The 25,250-nt window shown below is 39.3% G+C and overlaps 1 protein-coding gene across 12 annotated transcripts in view; it reads right to left on the reverse strand.

Moving 5' to 3' along the window:
- The window catches only part of LOC127574060 (band 4.1-like protein 3), a 134,660-nt gene that overhangs the window by 68,711 nt on the left and 40,699 nt on the right, over positions 1 to 25,250 (reverse strand). For all 12 annotated transcript variants that reach the window (XM_052022680.1, XM_052022681.1, XM_052022678.1 and 9 more), the window contains exons 4-5: positions 3,544 to 3,648; positions 1,132 to 1,174 (exon numbers count right to left, since the gene is read on the reverse strand). In XM_052022680.1, coding sequence (XP_051878640.1) covers positions 1,132 to 1,174; positions 3,544 to 3,648 — 148 coding nt within the window. The remainder of the gene's footprint in view (positions 1 to 1,131; positions 1,175 to 3,543; positions 3,649 to 25,250) is intronic.

The raw sequence follows: 25,250 nt of genomic DNA on the forward strand, positions 1-25,250 counted from the left end.
TCCATTCTAGATCATTTAATTGACTGAATTTAACTTCCGCAGCTTTCTTGGAGAGATCTTAACTCCAGCCTCTATATTATTAGTCTGGAGCTCTGCATTGCTAGTCAAGTAATATAACCTATGACCCTACAGTTTCGATGATTGAGTTTTAGAGAATGCAAATATGAAGCAAAAAGTGCATAGGCTGAGACAATATGTTCAAAGGAGGCTACAAACATTGTATGGCCTGAAATCAGGAAGGGATTTGTAAATGAAAATGTGGCTGTTGTAATTGATGTGTTGAAGGATAGGGAACAGGAAGTCAGCAAAGAAGAGATTCAGAGGTGTGCAAAGCTTAATGCAATAGAGAGTTCAAAGAGCCAGAGTTTGCAGGTTGCCTGCTAGGACAGCACTGGAAAAGTTTAAATCACAGACAACAGGCATTGATAGAGTTTCAGAATGGTGTCTAAAAGGCTGAAGGCAAATGCTGTTGTGAAATTAGGATTAGGAGTTATAAGAAATATGGATAACTATTTTCAATTGAAATTGTACCTTTATACACAAGTATAGTACTATAATGGTATGGAATTCTAATAGAAGAGGGACAAAAGTGAATGTAAACCAGAACCATCATGAATCACCTTAAATCTAGCACCATGTTCGATGTCACTGCCATTATAAGCCCTGCAAATTCTAACTAAAGTAAAAATATTTTAAAAATATTAAAATAAAGATTTTGTCATAATTTTAGTTACACATAATCCCTTTGAGTTTTAATTTCCCAAGCATTCTACATCTACTTCCTTGTCACTAATTGTTTTGCAGACCTGAATAACCCTGATTTTGTATCGATAGCTGCGTTGTGATTATTTGCGTCATTTGTCATATCATTCCTTCCTGCTTCACGACCTCAAGTTACTGGCCCTGGGATTAAATGGTAATTCAAAAAAAGCAGATAGATGTTCCAACATTTAGTAGAAGCCTTTTTTTTAAAAAAATAAAACAAAAAAAATATGTTCGAAGGGGAAAATAATAGATAAAAACCCTTTGAAAGATACGGTTGTTCAAAATTTCAGAATGTGAAGGTCTGCATCGTTTCAAAAGATCATTACATGCCAGTTGCATTTCAAGTCATTAGTAAAATGTACTCACTTCGGATTTGCTTTTTAATTTCCTTGGCTGGGTCCAACCAGTTCTAAAACACAACATTTTAATATGTTAAGTTTACAACCATAGTCTGAAGCCTAATCAATTAAATCTTTTCTTATGATTACCTCAAAATGAAACATCAGTTTAATTCAGGAAAAAAATATAAACTGCTCATGAGTTACTCCAAATCAACTTACAATTGAGTCATACATAGATTCACAGAAAAGCAGAGTCGAAGACAAAAGGCCTGTTTCCATGCTCTACGTTGACCGTCAGACACCAATTTACACTAATCCTAACTGAATCCCATTTTGTTCTCCCCACATTCCCATTAATTCCACCCCACCCCCCACCAAAGATTCTACCACTCATCGACACACTCAGGACAATTCACAGCAGCCAATTAACCCACCAACCTGCACATCCTTGGGAATGGGAGGAAACCAGAGTTCCTGGAGGAAGTCCACCCAGTCACAGACAGTGCCAGAGATCAGAACTGAATCTGGGTCGCTGGAGCTGAGAGGCAGCAATTCTACCAGCCACACCATTCCGCCCCTCCCCCCCTCATAATAAACATTATTTATATAAAAAAATAAATTATAAAAGGAGAGATCAGGCACATACTTTTTCAACATTGTTCCCAAATAAGAGACGAAGCAAAGCAGATGAAACACCCACATGTTGATGACAGCAATGCTTAACTTTAATTTGGCACGAAACTTTATATGCCACATGAATGAACAATATCTGTTTCCATGTACACAGTTTTCTATGCAGAGCTGACTGCTAGTGCAATGGCCACAGAAGTGCAATGCACACTTGGTGCTACCTCTGCATCACACGTACCACAGGAAAATTGCGAGAGCCTCCACTAGCAGGTCGGGCAAAGAATTGGTCAATCATTAATTAAATGGACAGTTGTTACCTGACCTGCTGGTGGGAAGTTTACCATCGAGGATTCTACTTCACTGCACAAGAGGCAGATAAATGCCGACACATTTTGATGGCGTTCACACAACTGATCAAATCACTTCCTCCTGTTCCTTTATTCCTTGCAAGATGTAGCATCTTTGAAGGGGGAGGGGAGTACACCTCTGCCCCACTCTGAGTGTATAGTGAACTGCTTCAACCCCACTAACTGCAGCGGCAGACCCAATGGACAAATCAAACGTTTGCCACAATTTCAAAGTCCCTTATGTCAGACAGAATACAGGTAACGATTCATGTCTTCTGATCCTGCTCTCAGCTCCACTCATTCAAATCCAAGGATTAAGGAGTGCCTTAGCAGCTGACAAGTGTTAAGACTGCCACAGAACCCTATCTGCCCAAGGTTTTGTCATTTATAAGACCATAAGATGCAGGAGCAGAATTAGGCCATTCAGCCCTTCGAGTCTGCTCCACCATTCGATCATGGCTGATTTATTTTTCCCTCTCAACCCCATTCTCCTGCCTTCTCCCCATAACCTTTGACGCCCTTACTAAACAAGAACCAATCAACCTCCGCTTTAAACATACCCAATGACTTGGCCTCCACAGCCGTCTGTGGCAATGAATTCCACAGATTCACCACCCTCCGGCTAAAGAAATTCCTCCTCATCTCTGTTCTAAAGGGACATCCTTCTATTATGAGGCTGTGCCCTCTGGTCCTAGGCTCTCCCACTACTGGAAACATCCTCTCCACATCCACTCTATCCAGACCTTTCAATATTCGGTAGGTTTCAATGAAATCCCCCCTCATCCTTCTAAACTCCAGCGAATACAGGCGAAGAGTCATCAAACGCTCCTCTTACGTTAACCCTTTCATTCTCAGGATCATTCTTGTAAGCCACCTCTGGACCCTCTCCAATGCCAGCACATCCTTCCTTAGATATGGGGCCCAAAACCGCTCACAATACTCCAAATGTGGTCTGACCAACCTATCTGCATCAGCTGAAGATAGCCCTTCATCCTGGTCTCGGCTATGCCACTTCTCACATGCTGGTGGAAATCTGCTTCGACTATTCTCTGGTTTCAGTTCCGCCAAGACTTTAAGCTGCAGTAAATAACACACAGTAACTAACCTGGATCAATATTTAAAGATTTGGTCACTTCTTGCCTAGGTTACACAGATAGCAATGCACTATTGATCCTTCACTTTCTTAAAATGAGTGAGGCAATTATCCTTTCTCACCTTCCAATCCCAACCCTAATGGAGGAAATTCACTCAATTTGTGACATCTGGGCTTCATGGTTGCTTTCTTTAACTCAATTTCTAGTAAAATCTATAGAGTACAACAAAAACAGTACACGAACCAGCACAGATACAATATCAGCAAAGTGAATGCCAAGGCAGCTTCAGCAAGACAGAGAGAAAAAAAAACATTCCATCTTTCAAATAATGCATTATCATTCAAGCAACACAACTGTTCAACGTACCTTTTGATTTTCAGAGTCCCGAAATGTCAGCCCAAAGTAATCTTTCTCCAGAAGGTTGAGTTGCCCACATACTTTATCAAAGAGAACTTGTCCCTTTGCTCGTTTCTGTCCAAAAACAAAACAATACATTTATCGATACAGAATATAACATGAATCAGGAGGAAAATTAAACAAGGTTGTTGGCATTTTCCCACTGTAAAAGGTCAATATATCAATTGGAAGTGAGAATATTTCCCTCACCCTCGAAACTCTTAACTTTTTTTTTTACACAAAGACATGCAAACTTGCTTATTCTAAAAGAAAAGCTTTCATTGAATCCACCAGTACTCAGGTTCATGACAGACTCTCTTCCATGTTTTCCCCACCTCCCCATGACAACAAAAATTCTTTTAATAAAGTTAAATTTCTTTGCAGAAGTTTCATACATTTAATTCTAATTACATGTATGAAACTCCTTCTAATTCAGTTATTTAGTAATGAGTTTAATTTCCCTGATACTTCACCTGAAAATTCAAAGACTGCAAGATCTGGCCTGTAAATGAAAAAACAAGATGCCAGAGGAACTCAGCAGGTCAGGCAGCGTCCGTGGAGAAAAGCAGACAGTCAACATTTTGGGTCAGGACCCTTCTTTAGGACTGAAGATAGAAAAAGGGGAAGCCCAATGTATAGGGGGGAGAAAGTGAGCAGTGATAGGTGGACAAAAGAGGAGAGGCAGGGTGGGCACAAGGTGGTGACAAGTAGATGCGGGTAAGAGACAGTGGTAGGTAGTAGATGTGGGGCCAGAGGGGAACAGATCCACCAGGGGATGGGTCAAAGGTATGGAGGCAGGCAGCATGGGACGAGGGAAGGAGAGGAAAAGGAGAGAGAAAAAAAACATATGGCGAGGAGAAAAAAAAAAGAGATAAAAGAGTGATGGGCTAGGAAAGGGAAGAAAAGAAGAGTCCAGGTTGGTGGGGGGGGGGGGGGGGGGGCGGGAGTTGGTTTACTTAAACTGGGAGAATTTGATGTTCATCCCGTTAGGCTGCAAGGTCCAATACAGAAAATGAGGTGTTGTTCCTCCAGTTTGTGTTTGGATTTCTCCCGGCAGTGAAGGAGGCTGAGGTGAAAGTGCAACAGTCGAGTGAATATTGGAACAACAGTGCAGGTAACTACAGTAATGAGACATGGATTCATTGCATCCATTTCCAAATTTGCAAGCCCTATGGCTTTTTCATTGAATTGTATGGGGCTCTTAACTCTGGGAAGTAATAACTAGATTGCACCTTAGAAAGGAGACTAGAAGTCATCTCTGCCTCTCTGCACCCTTCTAAGATGGAAGTTCTGAATAGCCCTTGTGTAGGTCTTAGAAATACTATTCACCAAACTCGCATGCAAAAACAGCTACCTACTATTCTGAACTTAATGATAATCTAGTACTAGATCTGGTACTGGGCCAGAAAGAGGTATTCAGTGAAATGCAAAACAGACAACGGCAAGTTCTCCAGACTGTTTTACTAGATACTTGATTTTCCATTGAAAAGGAATTCAAAATTGACAAATGTCAACTCAGTATGTGTTTACTAACTGACCATAAAACAGTCAAATTCCTTACTAACCTTCAGAAATACTAACCACTTCACAACAAGCAAAATAATTGCATTAAATAGATACAAATTCCTTATAGAAAATAAGCGATTAATTTGAGTTCATGTTATTTTACAATTCTATTCCCAACTCACCACCCTGAGTTCTAATCCTCTTTTGAATGATTCCACTCAACGCACTCTTGAAAATGAAATCCTTCTGAAATTCAACATAACCTGGTTCAGAATACCATACTCATTTTTATTAATTATATTTGGCATCAACTCTGGTTAACTGTAAAGAGATCACTTGCCGAAGTCGACAAACAGGATGAGGTCATTTACTTGCTTAACTCCACAACTTTCCAGAAAATATATGGCTAATCTCAAAACTATTTGCTCACTGCTCTACACCGAACAAACCCTCATCCTCTACCCTCCAATCCATCTTTGTTACCACAATCTCACAAAAAAAAATCAGTTTTGAAAACTTTTTGAAAAAGAACTTTTTTTTTACACAACTCTTGTGAGCAGTGCTTTGGCATCACTTCTGCTATATACAGCTCTACTTGTAAGATCATTCCCCTTGTTCTGGGCATTCAAACAAGCATGAACTGATCAGAGTGAACAATAACTATTTGTGAACATCATGCCTCATTACACCTCATTATTTCACCAAAAAAATTCAGCTGAAGTGGGGAGATAAGTAAGTATCTAAGGGCATTTTAAATAAATTCTAGAAGGTATCTGATGAGGTTCTACAATACAGATGTAATAAAATGAACATGCATAAAACTGAACCAGATATATTCACATCAGTGGGGAATTAGTGGGAGACAGAGAGTGAGGACCAATTGTAGAAGTGGATACCAAATACAGGAGTTTGGAATTTCCATGAAGAATCTCAAACAAAAAAAAAATCCTAATTCACTTCACAAAGATACAAGTCAGAGAAAACAAAATATCCTAATTCACTTCATATAGATACAAGTCAGACAAAAGGAAAATCACACCAAAGAATCAGGTTTATTATCATTGACATATGTCATGAAATTTGTTGTTTTGTGGCAGCAGTACAGTGCAAGACATAAAAATTACTATGTTACCAAAAAAATAAATAAATGAAATAGTGTAAACGAGGAATAATGAGGTACAGTTCATGGACCGTTCAGAAATCTGATGGCGGAGGGGAAGAATCTGTTCCTGAAACATTCAGTGGGTGTCTTCAGGCTCCTGTATCTCCTCCCTGATGGTAGTAATGAGAAGAGGGCATGTGTCGATGGTGAGGGTCCTTAATGATGGATGCTGCCTTCTTGAGGCATCACCTCTTGAAGATGTCCTCAATGGTTGGAGGTGGGGTGGTTGTGCCCAAGATGGAGCTGGCTGAGTCTACAATCCTCTACAGCCTCTTTCGATCCTGTATATTGGAGTCCTCATACCAGGTGGTGATGCACCCAGTCAGAATACTCTCTGCCGTACATCTATAGAAATTTGCAAGGGTCTTTGGTGACATACCAAATCTCCTCAAACTCCTGATGAAGTAGAGTCACTGGCATACCTTCTTCATGATTGCATTGATGTGTTGGGCCCAGGATAGATCCTCTGGGATGCTGACGCCCAGGAACTTGAAGCTGCTCACCCTTTCCACCGCTGACCCTCTCAATGAGGACTGGTGTGTGTTCTCCAGACGTCCCTTTCCTGAAGTTCACAAATCAATTCCTTGGTCTTGCTGACATTGAACACGAGGTTGTTGTTGCGACACCACACAACCAGCCAATCTCACTCCAGTACGCCTCCTTGTCGCCATCTGAGATTCTGCCAATAACAGTGGCGTCATTGGCGAATTTATAGATGGCATTTGAGCTGTGCCTGGCCACACAGTCATGAGTGTAGAGAGAGAGCAGTGGGGTAAGCATCCTTGAGGTGCACCTGTGTTGATTGTCAGCGAGGAGGCAGTGTAGTTGTTGTTGATGATAGGAGAGAGAGACCAAAATGGCAGGATTTTAAGAAGGCCTTAAAAAGGAAGAGAGACTCAAAAAGCAGAAGAGTTCATGAAATAAAAACCAGCCATTTGGAATTTCTTGAGACATCCTACTAATCTCCTGCCAAAGTTATAGCAGGAAAATAACATAACTGTGGAAATTCAGGGGGTGGTGGGGGTATACTCAAAGCAGCAAAATCTCAGTTTCAGAGCATACTGTTATTCCAGTTTTATATTTCCTAAAAAATTCTTGCTATACTATATATAAACAATTGGAAATTTAAGTCAGTTATGACTTTGTACGTTTATAAAAAGGATAAGATATAGGAAAAAGACACTTCATTTTAATATCTGTAAACCAAAGTTGAAAGAGTAGTCTATAATGTTTTTTTTAACATACACAGTTAAAGTAATTTGATGTGCACAAAAAGACGTCTGCTAATCCTCATACGTTGGATGATTAGTCACGTTGCTATAAAATCTGCCAAACCAAGCACTCTTTCGCTTTAATGATTCACAAAAACAAAGCTCCACATTAAACAATGAACACATCAATCCAATATCATTGTACTGCTGACTCTTTTGATATTAAAGTAGATAAACAAGCTTGCAACCAGCAGCCACATCAGTTATTTGAAGGCAAATGAGAATAAAACAGGAAAATATCAAGAAAATATTAAGATAAAGGATAGCTTTGTGACCCAAGTAAAATTAAATCTTTTCATTGAAACAACAACGAGAGCAAAAGGTCAACAAATCAAACAATGAGTGTCCAATGTGATAAATTAAGCTTCCAATTAGGTGGGTAGGAAGCACATGCTCACTATGTACCACATTGCTATAAATAAAAATAAGCATTTCAAGCATCCATATCAAACAGGGGCTGATCCTATTTTCACAACCAAACAAGAGGCCTAATACCTACTTCAGATTTCCTCTGTAACACTGCATCAAGCTATATTCAGAAACATCTGGTCTAAATGGAGTCCTTGAAGTGACCACTACTAAGGATACAACTGAGACCAAGAAAATGGAATCCCATCTGGCTCCAGGAGATCAGCTTATTCTTTCCAAACTAACACCCAGAGTAAAAAGATCTGCAATACAGCAGGGGTATCATTCAGGTTTGGATTAATATGGGGTTAGTAACATTAAGTGCCAGAAGGCAATTCCCCTTGACGTGCGCTGTTGCAGTTTTCCCACCAACATCCTCTGGGACACCACTGCCCAGAAATTTAACTGAACCAGCCACATAAATACAGTGGTTTCAATGGTTGGTGAAAGGCTGAGTATTCTGTAGAGTGTGATTTGGCTCCCAACTCCCCAAGGACCTTCTACTATCTAAAAGGTAAGCCTAAAGAATATATTGAAATAATTGTTACCATGATAACTTTGGTCAGCACCCTACCACAGACAGTTCTCTCTATCCCTTCCCCTCTCTGCAAGTGTAAACATGCCCTTTTCTCACTTTTCAAATTCTGACGAGGGCTCCTCAACTGAAACATCATCCCCGTTTCTCTCCTTTCTGATGCTGCTCAACCTGACCGATGCTTCCAAGATTGTGTTTTGGGTTTATTTTTGTATAGATTCATTCCCCTCACTTGCCCTTTTAAGAAGTCGTATGGAATGTCACCACCAAACGCACTTTTCCCTCCAGAAAGGATTGCTTCCTCCTTGACACTTTGGTTCAGCCTTCCATTTCCATCAATATCCTCATGGTAGCATTCCATGCAACTGTAGGAGATGTAACACCAGTCCTTTTATCTCTTCCCTCGCCATTGTCCAGGGACTTAATATAATTTGGGTGATGCAGCGATTTAGTTGTACTAGTTCTGATTTATGATACTGCATTCAATGTTCATAATGGGGTCTCTTTTCCATTAGGGAAAAAACAAATGTAGATTGGGTAACCACTTTGCAAAGCACCTTGATTCAGTTTGCAAATTCCCAGTTGCTTAACACTTGCACTGATGTTTGTCTTTGGCCACTTATGCTGTGACTCCAGCTATATTAAACTCATCTGCAACCTGTCCCTTGTTGTCAGAGTCCATTGTTGTATTTTCTATTACCATAGTTGTATAATTAGTTCAAAGTGTCTTGGAAGCATCATGACAAAAGGTGTTGAAATCACTATCCAAGTGATCTTGAGTCCAAAAATCTTCATTTGTCTGCTTGTGGCCAAGAACTTGACTGAAATTTCTCTGGCAACAGCACAACACAGGTGTCAATGAACTTCCATAAAACATACAGCAAACCCTGCTGGTTATGTTATATTTATACACCAAGCATAACATTTTATTTCTTCATTTTCATAATGAAGGGAACACTGGCTAACTTAAAACAAAATCAGAAAATGTTGGAGAAACACAGCAGGTCAGGCAGCATCTGTGGAAAGAGAAACAGAGTTAGCATTTCAGACTGAAGGTCTTTCATCAGAACCTTGTCTTCAGCGTGAAATGTTAACTGTTTTTCTCTTTCCACAGATGCTGCCTGGCCCATTGAGTGCATTCAGCATTTTCTCTTTGTGTTTCAGGTTTCCAACATCTTTTTTTTGTTTGTTTTCATTAACTGGGAAATCCATGTTATATTAAATGACATGGCACTAAAGTTGAGCTTTGTCCTGCCACTGCTGTGTAAATAAGTAGAGATTTTGTGGATACAAACACAGTAATAGTGAAAGAATGTTAACATGAGCCCAAGTGAGGGTGGTCTACAATTTGGAGGTGATGTTCCTCAGCAAGCAGATCAGAGAATAGAGCTGCACTTCTAGAACTGCATATTGCTTGTATATGTAATGGTAAAATTTTACACTTTATTTTCCTTCACAGAATGGAAAAGGTGATCATACAAATTGTAAAATGTGAAAATGTGTTTGATTCATTGACACCCATTTGTGCTGTTGCCAGAGGAATTTCAGTCAAGTTTTTAGCCACGAGCCAAAAAAAATGAAGACTTTGGCCTCAAGATCATAATCTAAAGACTGTATTAATCCCCAGAGAATCAATTATAAATGATATGGGGGAAACCAGTTAATGACTTTTTAAAACAGTACACAAAGAAACACTGAAAGAGGCACAAATAGGGAGGCAAGCATAAATTGTTGTTGAACTTGAGTAAAAAGCAAATGATAGGTAATTGATGACAGCACTTTCTAGAATGCTAATGTGTTAATCTGTCAGGCAATACACAAACCAGTTTAAAGACAGTTTGCAGCCTTTCAAGTCAATTCTAATGACACTGGACATACCGTAAGAGTAGAAACCAAGTGTCACTTCAAATCTATCAAGTCCAAAGTAATGCTCTACTGCATGGTTTTAGTTTGCCAGATTGTCCAACTCATCGCTCTCAGGCCATTTTCTAGGTACATGCAGCTGCAGCACATGGCATTCCTTCACCCCTTGCTGTCTCTGACAAGCACCCAATACAAGTTGTACATCAGTTTGAGTGTTCAGTGCAAAACACATTATTGATGCACATTGATGGTCTTCATATATATGCTAATTGTGCTCATCTTAAAAGCACAATAAGACAAATATGACAGTAGCAGCAAAGAATAATAAAGTTCAAGTAAGCAGGTGAAACCTTGTGGCTAAGATAACAAAAGGACACTTTCTCAAAGAATGCATTGCCTTTGGATGACATTTGCAGTGAGAAGTATAAAATGAGAACATCTTCAAGCATATCCAAGGTACTTAAAAATAGCAATGGATTGAATCTATCCAATTAAGGACAAGAGCCTCCCTAATTTACATTTCTCTGAAGGGAGGTAAATGTAATGATTGGGCTTGAGGACGTCAGCTTTAAAGTACAGACAAAAGGATCCCAAGGGTCTCCATCATTTCCTGATCTGCTGTCAGCTTCTTGATTTCTATTTGCATTGATGACTTACTAGCATTCTAATGCTGAGGCAATTCATAAATAAACTACTTTCCCTGCAATTTTAAAATAAGTTTACTTTGGTTCTCAGAATCCTCAATTTTGATAAAATAACAATCTTAGCCCTAGTGAGGATGGTCTACAAATTGGAAGTAATGTTCCCAAGCAGGCAGCTCAGAGTACCTGAGATACTATATACTGGCAATAAAGTAGTAATATATGCCTTCTATAGATACAAAAAAAGGTAACATTGAAATAGCACCCATTTTACATCCTTAGTTTCCTTTCCATTGAATGGAAAAGATGATTGTGAGAGTTGTAAAACATTCCTTGGTTATATTGGCCTGCCTTACACACACCCTCCACCCCGCTCCCCCACATATCCAGCATTTTATCTTAAGCCAAGTCAGACACTTCAATCAGCATCAGTATAAATTAAACCTATACAAGCATTTGTTCTGGAGATAGTACTGCTTCATAGATGTCAGTGAAACTTAGTATTGACCCTTACACCAAATCAATTTGACACTCAGCACTGTCATCTTTTTAACCCATTACTGGGCATAGTCTTGTTATTTATCCAGTAATATTTTAATAAATGAAAGTACCCAAATGTCTGTGGTTACCATGCAATACATGCACAAGTTAACAGGCTGGACTGTCAGACTTGCTGGCTTGCCCATCTGTCAGTCCTACCTTTGTTTCTGGTCAGGTGGTGCTGGGATTGGAGGAGTAGCTGACTATTCACCCAGAGGGCCATCTTTGGATGGACTGCTCACTGGTAGCTAGAATCACCCAGCCTATGTGTCAGCAGGTAGCCCTACCATTCAGCAATTCAACTCTGTTGAAATTTTGTGTAATTGGACAGCAGAGTGGTGAACATCCTTGGTGAGTCAGAGTGCAGGAAAATCTGATGGCATTTCTCAGTTAATGTACTTTGAGATTTGGAGGGGGGGGGGTGGGGAAGCAGGGTGGGCAAGAAGACATGCCCATCCTGAGTAAGCAAAAGTCCAGAAATGTCACCAAGAGTTTTCATGTCAATCAACTTATATCATCAGCCAAAGGAGTGCAGCACACACCCCTTCCTACACACCAATGATTGGTGAATGGCCAGAAATCTGCCTGCTGAATTCCATCAGCTCCCCAATGTTTCCCCAACAGCTGCACATTGAAGGCAGTTGACTGTTCAGCATAACAACAAACAGGAAATGTTTTGCATATTCAGTGCTTAAGGTATGATTTAACTGAAACTTTCATGTTATCAAAAGGTGACTGCTACGATGGACAGAAATCTCAGCTGGTTGGGGAGTTCGAGGATGCGGAAAGGCAAAGTCTATGAATCAGAGCCAGGACAGTGGCACAGTTAATAGAGCTGATCCCTCATAGCTCTAGCCACCCAGGTGCTGTTTGTGTGGAGTTTGCAAGTTCTCCTGTTCTTGCATGGTTTTCCTCCAGGTGCTCCGGTTTCTTCCTATAATCCTAAAAACGTGCAGAATGGCAAGTTAATTGGCCACTGTAAATTACTCTTAGTATGTAGATGTGGGGGAGAAACTTGGGAGAATAAAATGGGTTAGGGTAAGGTTATTGCAAAAAGGGTGTTTGATGGTCAGCATTGACTCAGTGGCCAGTAGACCCGTTTCCATGCTGTATCCCTCAATAACTAAGCCCCGTATAGAGAAAGTGGTAGGAATTTAGAACTTTGTCTGCAGATGGCAAGTCAAATCTAACAATATGCATATTAATAACCAGCACATCATGAGTGAGGTTATACCATTCATTGTCCCAGGGAACCATCTGCATGAGCGACTGGATTAAAGAACCCAAGCAGGGTGAATGCCATTGTGCTGCATTATGGAAATGATTGTGCTGCTCTCCAATTTTGCATGCATTGAATTCTAGAATTGATTTTAGTTTTACTGTATAATTATCTAAAGCCAGATCATTATTTCCTTTGCTTCGCTTCATAGAATGTATATAAAAAATCTGAAACTCAAGTTGTTTTACGTTTCTGTATTTACAAAATAAAGCAGGCAAAGCCAAAATAGTTCATTACAATACTTTATTCACTGTGTGGTTATGTACAATATTGTCAGTAAATAAAAATGGTTGCTTGAATAAAAAATGGTTGCTTTAGATAAATATCATACAGTAAAACTAAATTCAATCTTAGAATTTGATACACCCACATTTAGCAGTGGCACAACAGTCATCCATACTGCAGCACAGTAACAGCCATCGCACTTCATTTCTTTAGTGCAGTGGCTCATACTGGCAGTGCCAGAATCACTGGCAGCAGGATGAGATAGAGATATTTCCCCGAGACGCCGAACTCCATGAGAACTTGGCCCCACAGCAGGGGACTGGCTTGGTGGTCACAAGAGGCAATGGGAAGGTCAGCGTTTCCGCACACAGTGCACGCTTCTGCCAAGTGCACATCTTCAACCCAAAATGTTACTGCCAGTCAGCATGCAAAATGATCTGGCTGATAGCGTTCAAAAAACATCTAATGCTTCAATATGAGAAAGCTGAAACTTTTTAAGCACCACTAAATGCTTCAAATAGCAGACAGATAGAATAAGAGATTGATTGCAACATTTTAACAATCTGTAGGCTGGCTTTGGCTATGAACCAATAAGGGTAGAAAACAGACTTCATTAATAAAAAGTTAAACTTGGCAAGAACATCATCAGCTTTGTGGTGTGGCTGAGGGCCAAAAGAATTCCAACAGAGTCTTCAATGTTTTATACAAAGGACTGCACAGCCAGGCAAATCACATCACATAATTAATGACTTTGACTTTCAAGTTGCATGTGAAAGCACTAACGGAAATGATTTAAAGGATTTTGCCATGAACATTCAAGTGACCTGGACAATTCCTTCTAGAAAAAAAGTTCAGCAAACCATCACATTGATTTGCTGGCAAAGTCAACAGGTTAATAACAGTCAGTCAATCAGGTGTCTTTTATTAAACTCCACATTGCCTTCAATATCCATTGCTCCACCTGACTGGGAAAAGCCAAGGTATCTGGACATGGCTGGCTAGGTGGTGAGATAATCATGGGGGATTAATTTAAATGACACGATGATTTTCAGTGCCTAATTATCAACAATTCAACAAACAAACTGCATGTATGTTTGAATGGAGCTCACTTGTACCTTTATTCAACAGAAGTCAGAAAGTTTAAGGAATTAAAATTATTTCTCTTGGAGGTCAGCCCTAAAGACGATTATGTAATCATTCAATAGGTTCCATTTAAAAATATCAAGAAGTGCAAAATATTTTACTGCTGAACACAGATTCAACTGTGGATGTGTATACTGTAATAGCTTGCAGCTTCAATTAGGACACCTCCAAACTGAGGAATTTGGGGTGCTCAAAACACACTCTTAACTAATGAACAGAATGATCATAATCAACACCTTCAAGTATATTTCTATGTTGTATCTCAGCATAAATATAGATTGAATGTCATTCATACTTGCAGTAAGAGTTGGTTGTCCAAGTCTATATTTGCTGCTTTTATATTTTTGGAATTTGGACTCCAGGACTTGGTTCCCAGAAACTGGACCCCTGGGATCCAAATTAAAATGTCAATTTAATCAGTCTTACAGGTATGCCTACAATACCTCATGTGGCATATGCAATATTATTTTCCTGAAACTAGTAGAGTATCACTATTTTTCCTCATTGGTTTTTACAGCATTTATCACCCACCTTATAGTGACCTTGAAAAGGTTATGTTTTTGTGATTGCTGTTAGGAAGGTAGATTGCTGTTGGGAAGGAAGGGAGTTCTAAGATTTACACCCAGCACCAAAGAAAAGCAATATTTTCATGTCAGAAAGGTGCACGACTTGAAGGGGAACTTTTAGGTAGTAGTACCATGCACCCATTTTTCTTTCATTGTCAGAGTTTATAGGTTGCTTAGATGCTGCTGGAGGAGCCTAGGCAAGTAACTGTAATGTTTTGTAGATGGTATGTAGAGGCTACACTGTGCCAGTGATGGAGGGAATCAATGTTTAGAGTAATGGTTCAACTAAAAACCAGAGCTATTTGATGATATAATATCCAATCATCTACTGCAAATGCAAAAGTGAAAAAGGACAATAGAAAAACTACATTGAAATTAATCTTGTGGCCTTTCATATGTCACCTCAGTTTCTGATTACAGTCAATACTGTAAACAGATTCACAGTTCCTGGTACAGGGTATAACAAACTCACCGCTTTAAACCAGATTGGAGTATTAATTTCATTGAGTGAAATAGCACTCTCTGGTATTATTCAGTGTAGTGTGGTGACACGTACCTAGTAAGAATATGCCACTATCTATGGTATAGCCCTGTCTATATATCTATAATGCAGTTCCCTGGGTGTCCAAGAGAAGGGGACTGATCCAATCATTCTCAAACAAATTGATCCAAAAAAAATCATATTTAAAATGTATTATACAAACAAATCCTCCTTAAACCTTGGTCTACAGAAAGCTTTTTTTTTAATATATGAGTGGAGATAAAGATTAAGAACACTGGGCTCAAAGCACATAGCTGTTGCAAATCATGTATTAACTTTTCCTTTTGACATAGAAGAAAATTATCTAATTTGTCTTTCCAATTGTTCATGTTTATTATATTACCACAAGCACAAAAGTTTGAAATGTCCTTTGCTTTTAAAATGAGTTTCAAATGGAGACACTTCATATTCAAGCACTACTGGTACAGAAGCTGATAATGGTGTCATTTTCATGCATCTTTTAAGTATCCAAGCAGCAGTGCACAGCAGCTAAGATTTGGTCCCATTACAGTAATGTAAATACCAAATTGCAACAGATGATGGATTAGTCCATAAATAGCAACTGTTTCCAAAGAATTCAAAAATTCAATGGGAGATGTCTGCAGGGGTTATACAAACTTAAGGCCCAACATTCAAAATATTCCTGATTAGTCCAGATTGAAATAAAACAAGAAAATTATTTTACTGTTTATTCCATTGTATATTTGTTTTAAAACAACAAAAACCTAAGGTCACTTGACAAGAGTTGAAGACTGTATTGACGTAAATAAGGGAGATCTGTCAATACTACATTGATACAATGTACACAAAACAGAACTGGAAATCTGACCCGCAGTGATGATCATTGCAACATGCAAATCATTTTTCTTTGTGATTATATTTTACACTCAAAGTTATATCATGAATTTTGTTCAAAAGGAATGTTATATTTTACCTTCCAAAGGCAAATATGTATTTTCTTCAGATCAAGTGGCAGGCTCCAACACAAACAGGCAGTTGAATTAAACAAAAGCAGATAAATATGCAGATATGTGAAAACCAATGGATCATGCACTTGACCATTTAATTCAATATGCAAATAAATACATACTCTTCTTATTTTCATTGTCCATTTGATTTAAAATGATAATTTTTGATTTGCAGGGTAAAACATCCACTGTTTCAAAGCTAGCCAGTCTTCTGTTGGCTGGCACATGATTACACACAGAATATTTATGCTTGCTGACAAGCACTAGTGCTTCAAAAGACAAATAGGACCAGACTGGTCTGAGAGAGATACAATTGCATTAATTTTGAAACGAAAAGAGGCATGCTCCAATTAGAAGACTACTGCACAGAAATTTGAGTTCATCCTTACAGTTGTGCTAAATATACAACATACTTGGCATTAATTGGGAGACTGAGAACCAATAAATTAGAAAAGAATTACCTTTTTAAAAGAAATCCTTAGATGTTAACATAACTTGCTGTGTTAAAACCTGACATCCAAACAGCAACTGCCTGCAAGGATTGTAACCCACGTGTCTATGCCACTAGGAATCATTGGAAGCAGGACTCAATGGCCAAGAAAGCTCACCAGCACCTCTTCCTCAGGAGGCTACAGAAATTTGCATGTCCCTGTTGACTCTCACCAATTTTTAAATCGATGCACCATAGAAAGTATCCTATCCAGATGCATCACTACTTGGTATGGCAACTGCTCTGCCTGTAACTGCAGAGATGTGGACACAGTTCAGCACATCATGGAAACCAGCCTCCCTTCTATGGCCTCTTGTCTATATTTCTCACTGCCTCAGTAAAGCAGCCAGTATAATCAAAATTCCACCCAGCCTGGACGTACTCTCTTCTCCCCTCTCCCATCAGCCGGAAGATACAAAACCTGAAAGCACGTACCACCAGGCTCAAGGATAGCTTCTACCCTGCTGTTATAAGACTATTCAATGGTTCCCTAGTAGAACAAGATGGACTCCTGACCTCAATCTACCTCCTTTATGGCGTTGCATCTTATTGTCTACCTGCACTGCACTCTCTCTGTAACTGTAACACTTTATTCTGCATTCTCTTATTGCTTTACCTTGCACTACCTTGATGCACTGCATAATGAATTGATCTTGTAGACAAGATCAATGCAAGACAAGTTTCTCCACTGTACCTTGGTACATGTGACAATACTAAACCAATTTTAATTAGCTTTATAGGGATTAAAACTGAAAGCTGCACCTGATTGCTCCAATTTCTATTGGTAAGGCAGAGATGAAAATCATTTGTGTGTGCAAAGTTGACAGAAAACATGAGCTTTGCTAAGGAGAACTGGGTCTGGAATTAGAGTCAGGGAGATGAAACTTTGTTTGGTCCAACTTCAGAAGAGGTATGATTGCAACACAAAACAGTCACTGTTGCTTTGAAGTATGCATAAAACAGTTTTATTTGCTGCTTCTAGACCTGTATTTTCCTCATAATAATTAAGGCATGGATCTAATCTTTAATAACAGCACATGATGCTGGTTATGCTACTAAAACATGCCACATTGCAAGCCAAATGGCACTGCAGATTTTCTTCAATGCTTAAACATTTTGTGTAGCTTACAAATCCAACATATTTTACATTTCAGAACTATCCTATCGAATTATCACCCTTCTCATATTACAGTCATGTCTCAATTTACCAAAATGGAAAAGCAACTAGAAAACATTTCTCTTTCAAAACTTAGGTTTTGTAAATTGAAAAGGCTGGGCAAAATAGATCACGGCCATCTCAGAACAGTGTATTCCTATGCTATTTGTAATTGTGATAAAAAGCTACATAAATTTAAGAGACATACCCCAAGGTAAAAGAATTAGAGCAAAATTTTGTAAATCAAACCATTCATAAATGGAGGAATTACTGCACTAGTACAGTTAAACATTGCCAAAAACAAGGTCTTACTGTTCTCAAATTAACATGGGCATCTGCAGTCATACAATTGTTAAAATACATTGGGTGAATGACAGCAACTGCTGATACTGTGTAGCTCTCAGACACATCATAATGCATTGCATCAATTTGTTCACCCTCCAAGTCAATCAGCAGAAGCAACTGAGCAAAAGTAAATGGAGCTGCTATTCTGATGTTGCTGAATACTAACAATTTCTGTCAACGATAAGCTTGAATGAAGCAAAGACAACTTTAAAAGACTGTAATTCAACCTTTAACACTGCGATGTGATACATTTGAAGACTTTCAGCCAACTAATGCACAGTAAATTATAAGGGAAGTCAACATGTAATAAAATTTTGACTGCATACCAAATATGACTGGCTCTCAAACAGTACAGAAAGCATTTTTGATGTAATAATTGGTTTTTGATATAGAATATTTGAAGGCTATACGAAATAGCCCACTGCTGTTAATACCATCCTTTCCCAGAAATGCAAAAGGTATCATTTCTCGTGTGTAGACCCAGATGTCCATGTGGAACTAAATATTCCCCTAGCAATGAAGAGGGAAAAAAATCCCCAGCTTGTGATTTAAAAAAAAAATCACAGCTGCAACTGGTTCAATAAGTGGTCCTGAAAGAAAAACAGGATTCCTGAAGAGCTTACTTTCCCTCTTGGTTACCATAATTAAACAAGAACACCAGCATTGAAAACATCTGACAGTAAGTGGGGGAAATATTTCTACAAAGCCCGAGTTAGGTGGAAGCAAATGCTGCTGATTTGCAGTTTTCATGGAAAACATGGACTTTTTTTTTCCCCCCCAGGTCACAGCTCCCCAAATACCAGTAAAAAGCAAAAAAATTACATAATCCTACATGATTAGAAACAGTACACTGCATTCAGTCACCATAAAAAAAACACCGAGCTTGATGATAAACAGACAGAATCGTGGACTGCTCCAATAAAACTGCAAAAATCCCAGAGATCTTTCCAATGTGGTATAAAAATAGTATCCAATCTAGTCACTGCAAAATTGTGGCACTGGTAAAGGATTTTATCCCCAACTCACACAAGGTTAGTGTGGACCAGATACAAAATAACAAATTTTGCTCAAAATACAGGCAACCCTTAATGTTAAGACCCTTCAGGTTACAGAAATTTACCCCAACAGAATTCACAAATCACTACCCAAAAAATTGAGATATGAATAAAATTCACTGACAGAATTTGTGCGGAAATAAGTGAATAAATAAACAGAGTTTATGTTCCATCTCGTGTTTCATGATGCATAACCAGATGACACAGTTTTGTGTTATGGGGAAAAAAAAGTCGCAATACAGACTGTTATCTAGGAACGCAACCCTCAAAAGGCAGGGGTCCCTTGGGCAACAAACTTCTCTTTAAAATGAGCTAGAATAATTTTAACAATACTCTGCATTTCCACATACATCCTTAAAAAAAAATGTAGCTTTTGGTCACAGTACCTCTGGAATCAAAATCTATTTTTTGAAATAAAAAATAGTAAATGCTGAAAATACTCAGGTCAGGCAGCATCCGTAGAAAGAAAAACAGTTATCATATCAGGTTGATAACCTTTTATCAGCACTGGAGTTCAAATTTTTAAACCAGCAGTAATCCCACTTATAGCAGTAAGGAGGCAACAGTAATAGCTTTTAAAGCAGACACACCCATTACTTAGAGTAACGGCTCTAAAGGAAATACATCCAGCTGTAACTTAATGACATCAAGGAACATTCCCAAATATGTGAAAGATTACAGCTGATGACTCTTATTTCAAAGCTGCAACTTCAAATTATCTGATTTTCAGCTTTTAATCTTTACTTTGCTATTTCCGTTCTTAATTCAAATGACAGGTTACTTTAAGTTTTATCAAACCAAACAATCATCAGCAATTTATGGTTTGTGTTCACTCATGTTCAGTCCTTTGATCATCTGCACCAAACCTGGGTATTTCAATCTTGTTAATCAGGTCCCCACACACATGCAAATAGAGCATTTCTCTGGAGCAGACTTATTATAATTGATTTAATTATAACCCGTATTAGTGGAAATCTCAGGCACCTTGACACATCAATTTGAAGCAAGATAACCCTCAGGCCTCATTCAGGATGCACATCAGCTGAGATGGTGGGAAAGGCACAAATGGGCAAAGGTCACAATCAGGAAGATGAGACTTACATCAGCTGGGAGGCAGTGGACAGTGGGTACATTTCAGCAAGGTCTTGCAAGTGGACAAGGAGGTGAAGCTTAGACTTCCCTGTGGAAAGCAGAGCAGCACTCCTAGACCTCCAGGAAACAATGGGAAAGCTTCAAAACACCTTACCCTCAGTCTCTCCAGTCTAGAGTAGATCTTACTTAATGTGGCAACTATAATAGGCTTCAGTTAAAAGATTACTGGAGCTTATCCACAGGATATCAGCAAGACTCCTAACCGATGCAGATAGAAAGCCAATCTGTATTAAAATATCCATAAACAATAACGGATGCAATTGCTTTGTTTGTTTTCCAATAGCAGCCCTCACTCAAGCTAGTTTCCATCATTTTTTTTTTGGTGGGGATGTGGAGGTTGGGGGAAGAAAAGGGGCAGGGCAATTTAAACTTCACTTTGGTTAAATGTCTGCCATATCAAAAAAAAACATCTAATGGGATATTCCCTACTTGTCCAGATGACTGAAGCTACAACACCACAAACTGGTCAACAGCTAATAGATCATCATCCACTGGATAGGCATACCCGCCAACCTTGAAATACACTGCAGCAACTTACCACTGTAGCCGTGCAAGTCCAGAGATCCAAATTTGATCTTGATCTTGTGTGCTGTCTGTTTGGAGTTTGCACAATTCCCTGTGACCAAAGGCCTATCCACCCGCTTGTGCTCGGGTTTCCTCCCATATCCCAAAAGAAGTGCTGGCACTTTAAATGACTACTGTATATTCAACAGCCAAAGCAAGTGGCAAAAAGCAGCAAGAGGAAGAATTGATGGACATGAGAGAATACGTTGCAGGAAATAAGGAATGAGAATACATGCAACCAGACTAGCGGAAGGGGTTGCGTTTCCAGAAAACCGTCCCAATCAGTTTTCTGTAATGCGAGCTCCCTTTTCCCATTGAATCTCATGCTATTAGCAGTGACGCATTCCTACAGGATTTCTTCTCTTGTATTAAGCCATTTTATCAATGACAAAAAGTGAACCACTGTTATTTTAAGAGTTGAGGCTAATATTAGACTTGGGGGGGGGGGGGGGGTGGTGGGATGGATAAAACTTGTGTGAAAGAAAATTTTGTCAATGTTTGTTTTTAGTCACTCAGTACTGTGGGGCAATAAGATTTGGATATGACAGCATGTCAATGGGGGCAGGGCAGTCACAGCCAAGTCCCTCCATTGCCACACCCTCTCCAGTCCAAGGACATAGGAACATGTCTCAGACTGCAGCACTGCTGTGTTCTTCATCCATGAGGCATTTTCTCCAATGCGCAAGGCTCATGGATTAGGAATGGATTTAGGAAGGAGGAATATCAGGGAAAGGGATGGGATTCAAGCATCAGGGTTCATGGGAGAAAAGATAGTGTTGAAGGAGTTCAGAGGGGTAATGGTTTAAACCACAGTGACAGTGGGAGTGGAGTAAAGGTAGAGGGATTAAAGGCTGGCCATGGATGCTGCGGCTCCCCACAATGCAGTGCATCAGAGAAAGTGACTCACAGACGAACAGCGCGTCAGTCTGAGATGGCGGTTCACAGGTCTGTAAGCTGGAGAGGGCGTGTCAAGGGAGGGACTAAACCGTTACTGCCAACCTAATCGATGCAACATATCCAGACCTTTTTGCCCCACATCATTGACTAAAAATTGACAATATTTGTTCTCTTTTGCATTGTGTTTATTCCCCTGCTCCGCCCACCCCATGCTAAATTCCACGTGAGCAAATTTTATTCTTATTTAAATCTTTTGGGGTTGTGATTTGAGAGTTCCGCAAGATCGAATTCCCATTACCTGAAAAGCCGCAATGTGGAGGTTTGCCCTCCAGGGAGCCAGCATAGACCAGATGGGCCAAATGACCCATGCAGTGACGATCACCTATGGCAACGTTTCACTCCTTGCTTAACGAGTACAGATCTTTCTCTTAACTTAAAAATATGAACTGCCCTTTGAGGGAGATTTCCAAAGACTCGTGACCCTCAAAAGACTGCAACTCTGTCCTAAATGGATCACAAAAGTAAATATCCTTTCCACATCCATCCTGTTAAGATCCCTTAAACTCTTATGTGTCAATCAAGTCCCTTCACACTGTTGTGAACTTCAACAAAGTCTTGCATGCCCAACCTGTCATCATAAGATAACCAACTCGTTTCAGTAACCTCTCCCTGAATAGCTTCTGACACATTAACATCCTTCCGTAAATTAGGAAACCAAATTGGACACAGTACTCCAGATGTGGTCTCAATGTCCTATATAAATTTAGCATAACTCCCTGCTCGTGTATTCAATTTTCTTAGCAGTAAACAATAGCATTGTTTGCTTTCTTAATTACTATTTGCACTTGCATGTTAGCTTCTTGTGAATCATGCACTAGGACAACCAGAGCCATCCACATTTCAGAGCTCTGCAATCTCTTACCATTTAGATTAATGTGCTTCTGTTTAATTTTCCTGCCAAAGTGAACAATTTCAAAATTTCCCACATTATATCATGTTTGCAGACCTTTGCCCTCTCACTTTATCTAGATTCTCCATGTGTCTTCACTGGTTTTATACAGTGGGATTACCACTGATTTCCATCTTCAGTTGCATTTTAGATTGAAAAGAAAATTAGTATTAAACTTGAGTTGCAAATAAACTCAAGCAATTTAATCCCAGCACTGCTGCCATGTTAAGACGCAAGAGACTGCAGGTGCTGGAAATCTGAGCAACACACAAGAGGCAGGATAGATGCTGCCTGACCTGCTGAGTTCCTCCAGCTCCTTTGTGTTGTGCCACGTAAAATTGTTGCTGATTAGATGATAAAACCTGTTCATTTTGACAGGGTAAAATGAAAAAGCCAATTCAGGTAAGCAATTATTTTACTCTCAACTCAAGATGCCTGTTCATTTCCCTCAATTATATTCTCAACCACATTTACACAGAAAAGTAATTGAGATAGTAACAAATACAATATGCAATAAAGATTATGCTAAATTGTAGAGTAAAGCATAGTCCTTCCTTCCCAAAATACTAAATGTTGAATGGTGTAAATGGTTTCTATTAAATTTCTCTCCAAGTCAAATTGATTTGTTGGGCAGCACACAAACTATGCTCAATTTCAAAATTTAAAAAAGTTACCAAAATCTCATTTAGTCCAATCAAAGCTTTTCCAGGTAACAGTGAAAAAAGTATAATTATGGAATAGCTTAAAATATCAGAATTTATTTCAAAAGATAATTTGAATCCTATTTTCCAAAACTATTACATGCAACGGTTCAGACTTCTAAAGTGGGGCACAAATGAAACACCAGGGACTCCAGTTAATAAAGCATGTGTTTTAACAAACCAAGCCTGTATGTTTGAAAGGTTCAAATAAACAAGCTCGTACTGCTTTGTCTGTTTAATGGAGAATTCTAAATCCAGCCACTAAACCATTAATTTCCAACAGTGCAGACATAATTAATAGAGCAATGCTAATGGAAGGCTTATATTAATCTGAAGCACAGACATTAAAAATATTAAATGGATAATTTAGATGAATTATTTGCATCTAATCTTAAAGTTGGAGCAATGTTCAGGGACATTATGTTCTTCTAAAGGGTTTCAGAAATGCCGACAATCTTTACTTATCCACCTTTAAGGCTGCAATGTTTAGGGGTCTCACCAACTTCACTGAGTTTTATAGAAACCCATAGCTTTCTTTGGTGGGTTGTGTGAAATGGTTTCCAAATTGAATTTAGAAACTAAATTACACCACTGCTGAAATCAGCTGTTTCAGAGATGAGCATGCATGCAAGCAAGCCACAAAACTCTGTGTAAAAGGGACACCCTGGAGACTTGCATGCACAGATGAAAGCAATTAGTAAGGAAATTCCAGAACTTAGAACTTCTGCATGGCCATGAATGGGAAGGTGGTTAAAATTCAGGAATGACAAAGAAACCAGAATTGGGAGAAATGCTGTTTTCTCAATAGTGATACAGGGGTGGTAAGAGTATGCAGGGATGGGAAGGTAAAGGGATTTGGAAACAGCACATTGTTTAAAGGGAAGCCAGTGCGGATCACCAAGCACAACGATGGTGATGGTAGCTAGAGGCATATCACCTTAGTCCCAGGATATCCCCATCAGCATTCTTCAGGGCAATATCATAGGCCAAACCACAAAATAGGAGCAGGAATAGGCCACCAGGCTTCTTAAACCTGCCCCACCAGTCAAAATGAGCATGGCTAATCTGTGCTGGCCTCAACTCCTTTTCTGTGGCTCTTCCCATCTTTTCCTCAATTTCAACTATTTATCCATCTCCACTTTAAATCTATTTCATGATTTAGCCTCCATCACCCTTAGGGACAGGGAATTCCAGAGATTTAGTACCTCAAGGAAATTTCAATGCACCTCAGTTTTAAATGACTGACTCCTTATTTTGCAGCTATGTCCCCTTGTTTGTACCTCCCTCTTCAGCTGCTTCACTGATGACCTTCCTTTCATTACAAAAGTCAGAAGTGAGGAAGTTCACTGATGGTGCACCATATTCACTTCCATTCCTAACTCTTAAGTAAAGCAATCCATGCTTGCATGCAGCAAGACCCAAACCACATTGGCCAATGTGTGGCAAGTTGGTACCACTAAAGTGCCAGGCAATGAACATCTGATCACCAACGTTTGATATACGAAGACATTAATATCATTGAGTTCCTACCACCTACATTCTGGGGGTCATAAATGACTAGCAGTTCAAATGAACCAGCCACATAAATGTTGCTGATACAAGAGCTAGTCATAGGCTGGGTACCCTGTGGGTGAATGACTCACCTGTTGACACCCCAAAACTTTTCCACCATCTACAAGGCACTCATCAGGAATGTGATGGAATAACTCTCCACTTGCCT

Source organism: Pristis pectinata, chromosome 9 (genome assembly GCF_009764475.1).
Source record: "Pristis pectinata isolate sPriPec2 chromosome 9, sPriPec2.1.pri, whole genome shotgun sequence".
Lineage (NCBI taxonomy): Eukaryota > Metazoa > Chordata > Chondrichthyes > Rhinopristiformes > Pristidae > Pristis > Pristis pectinata.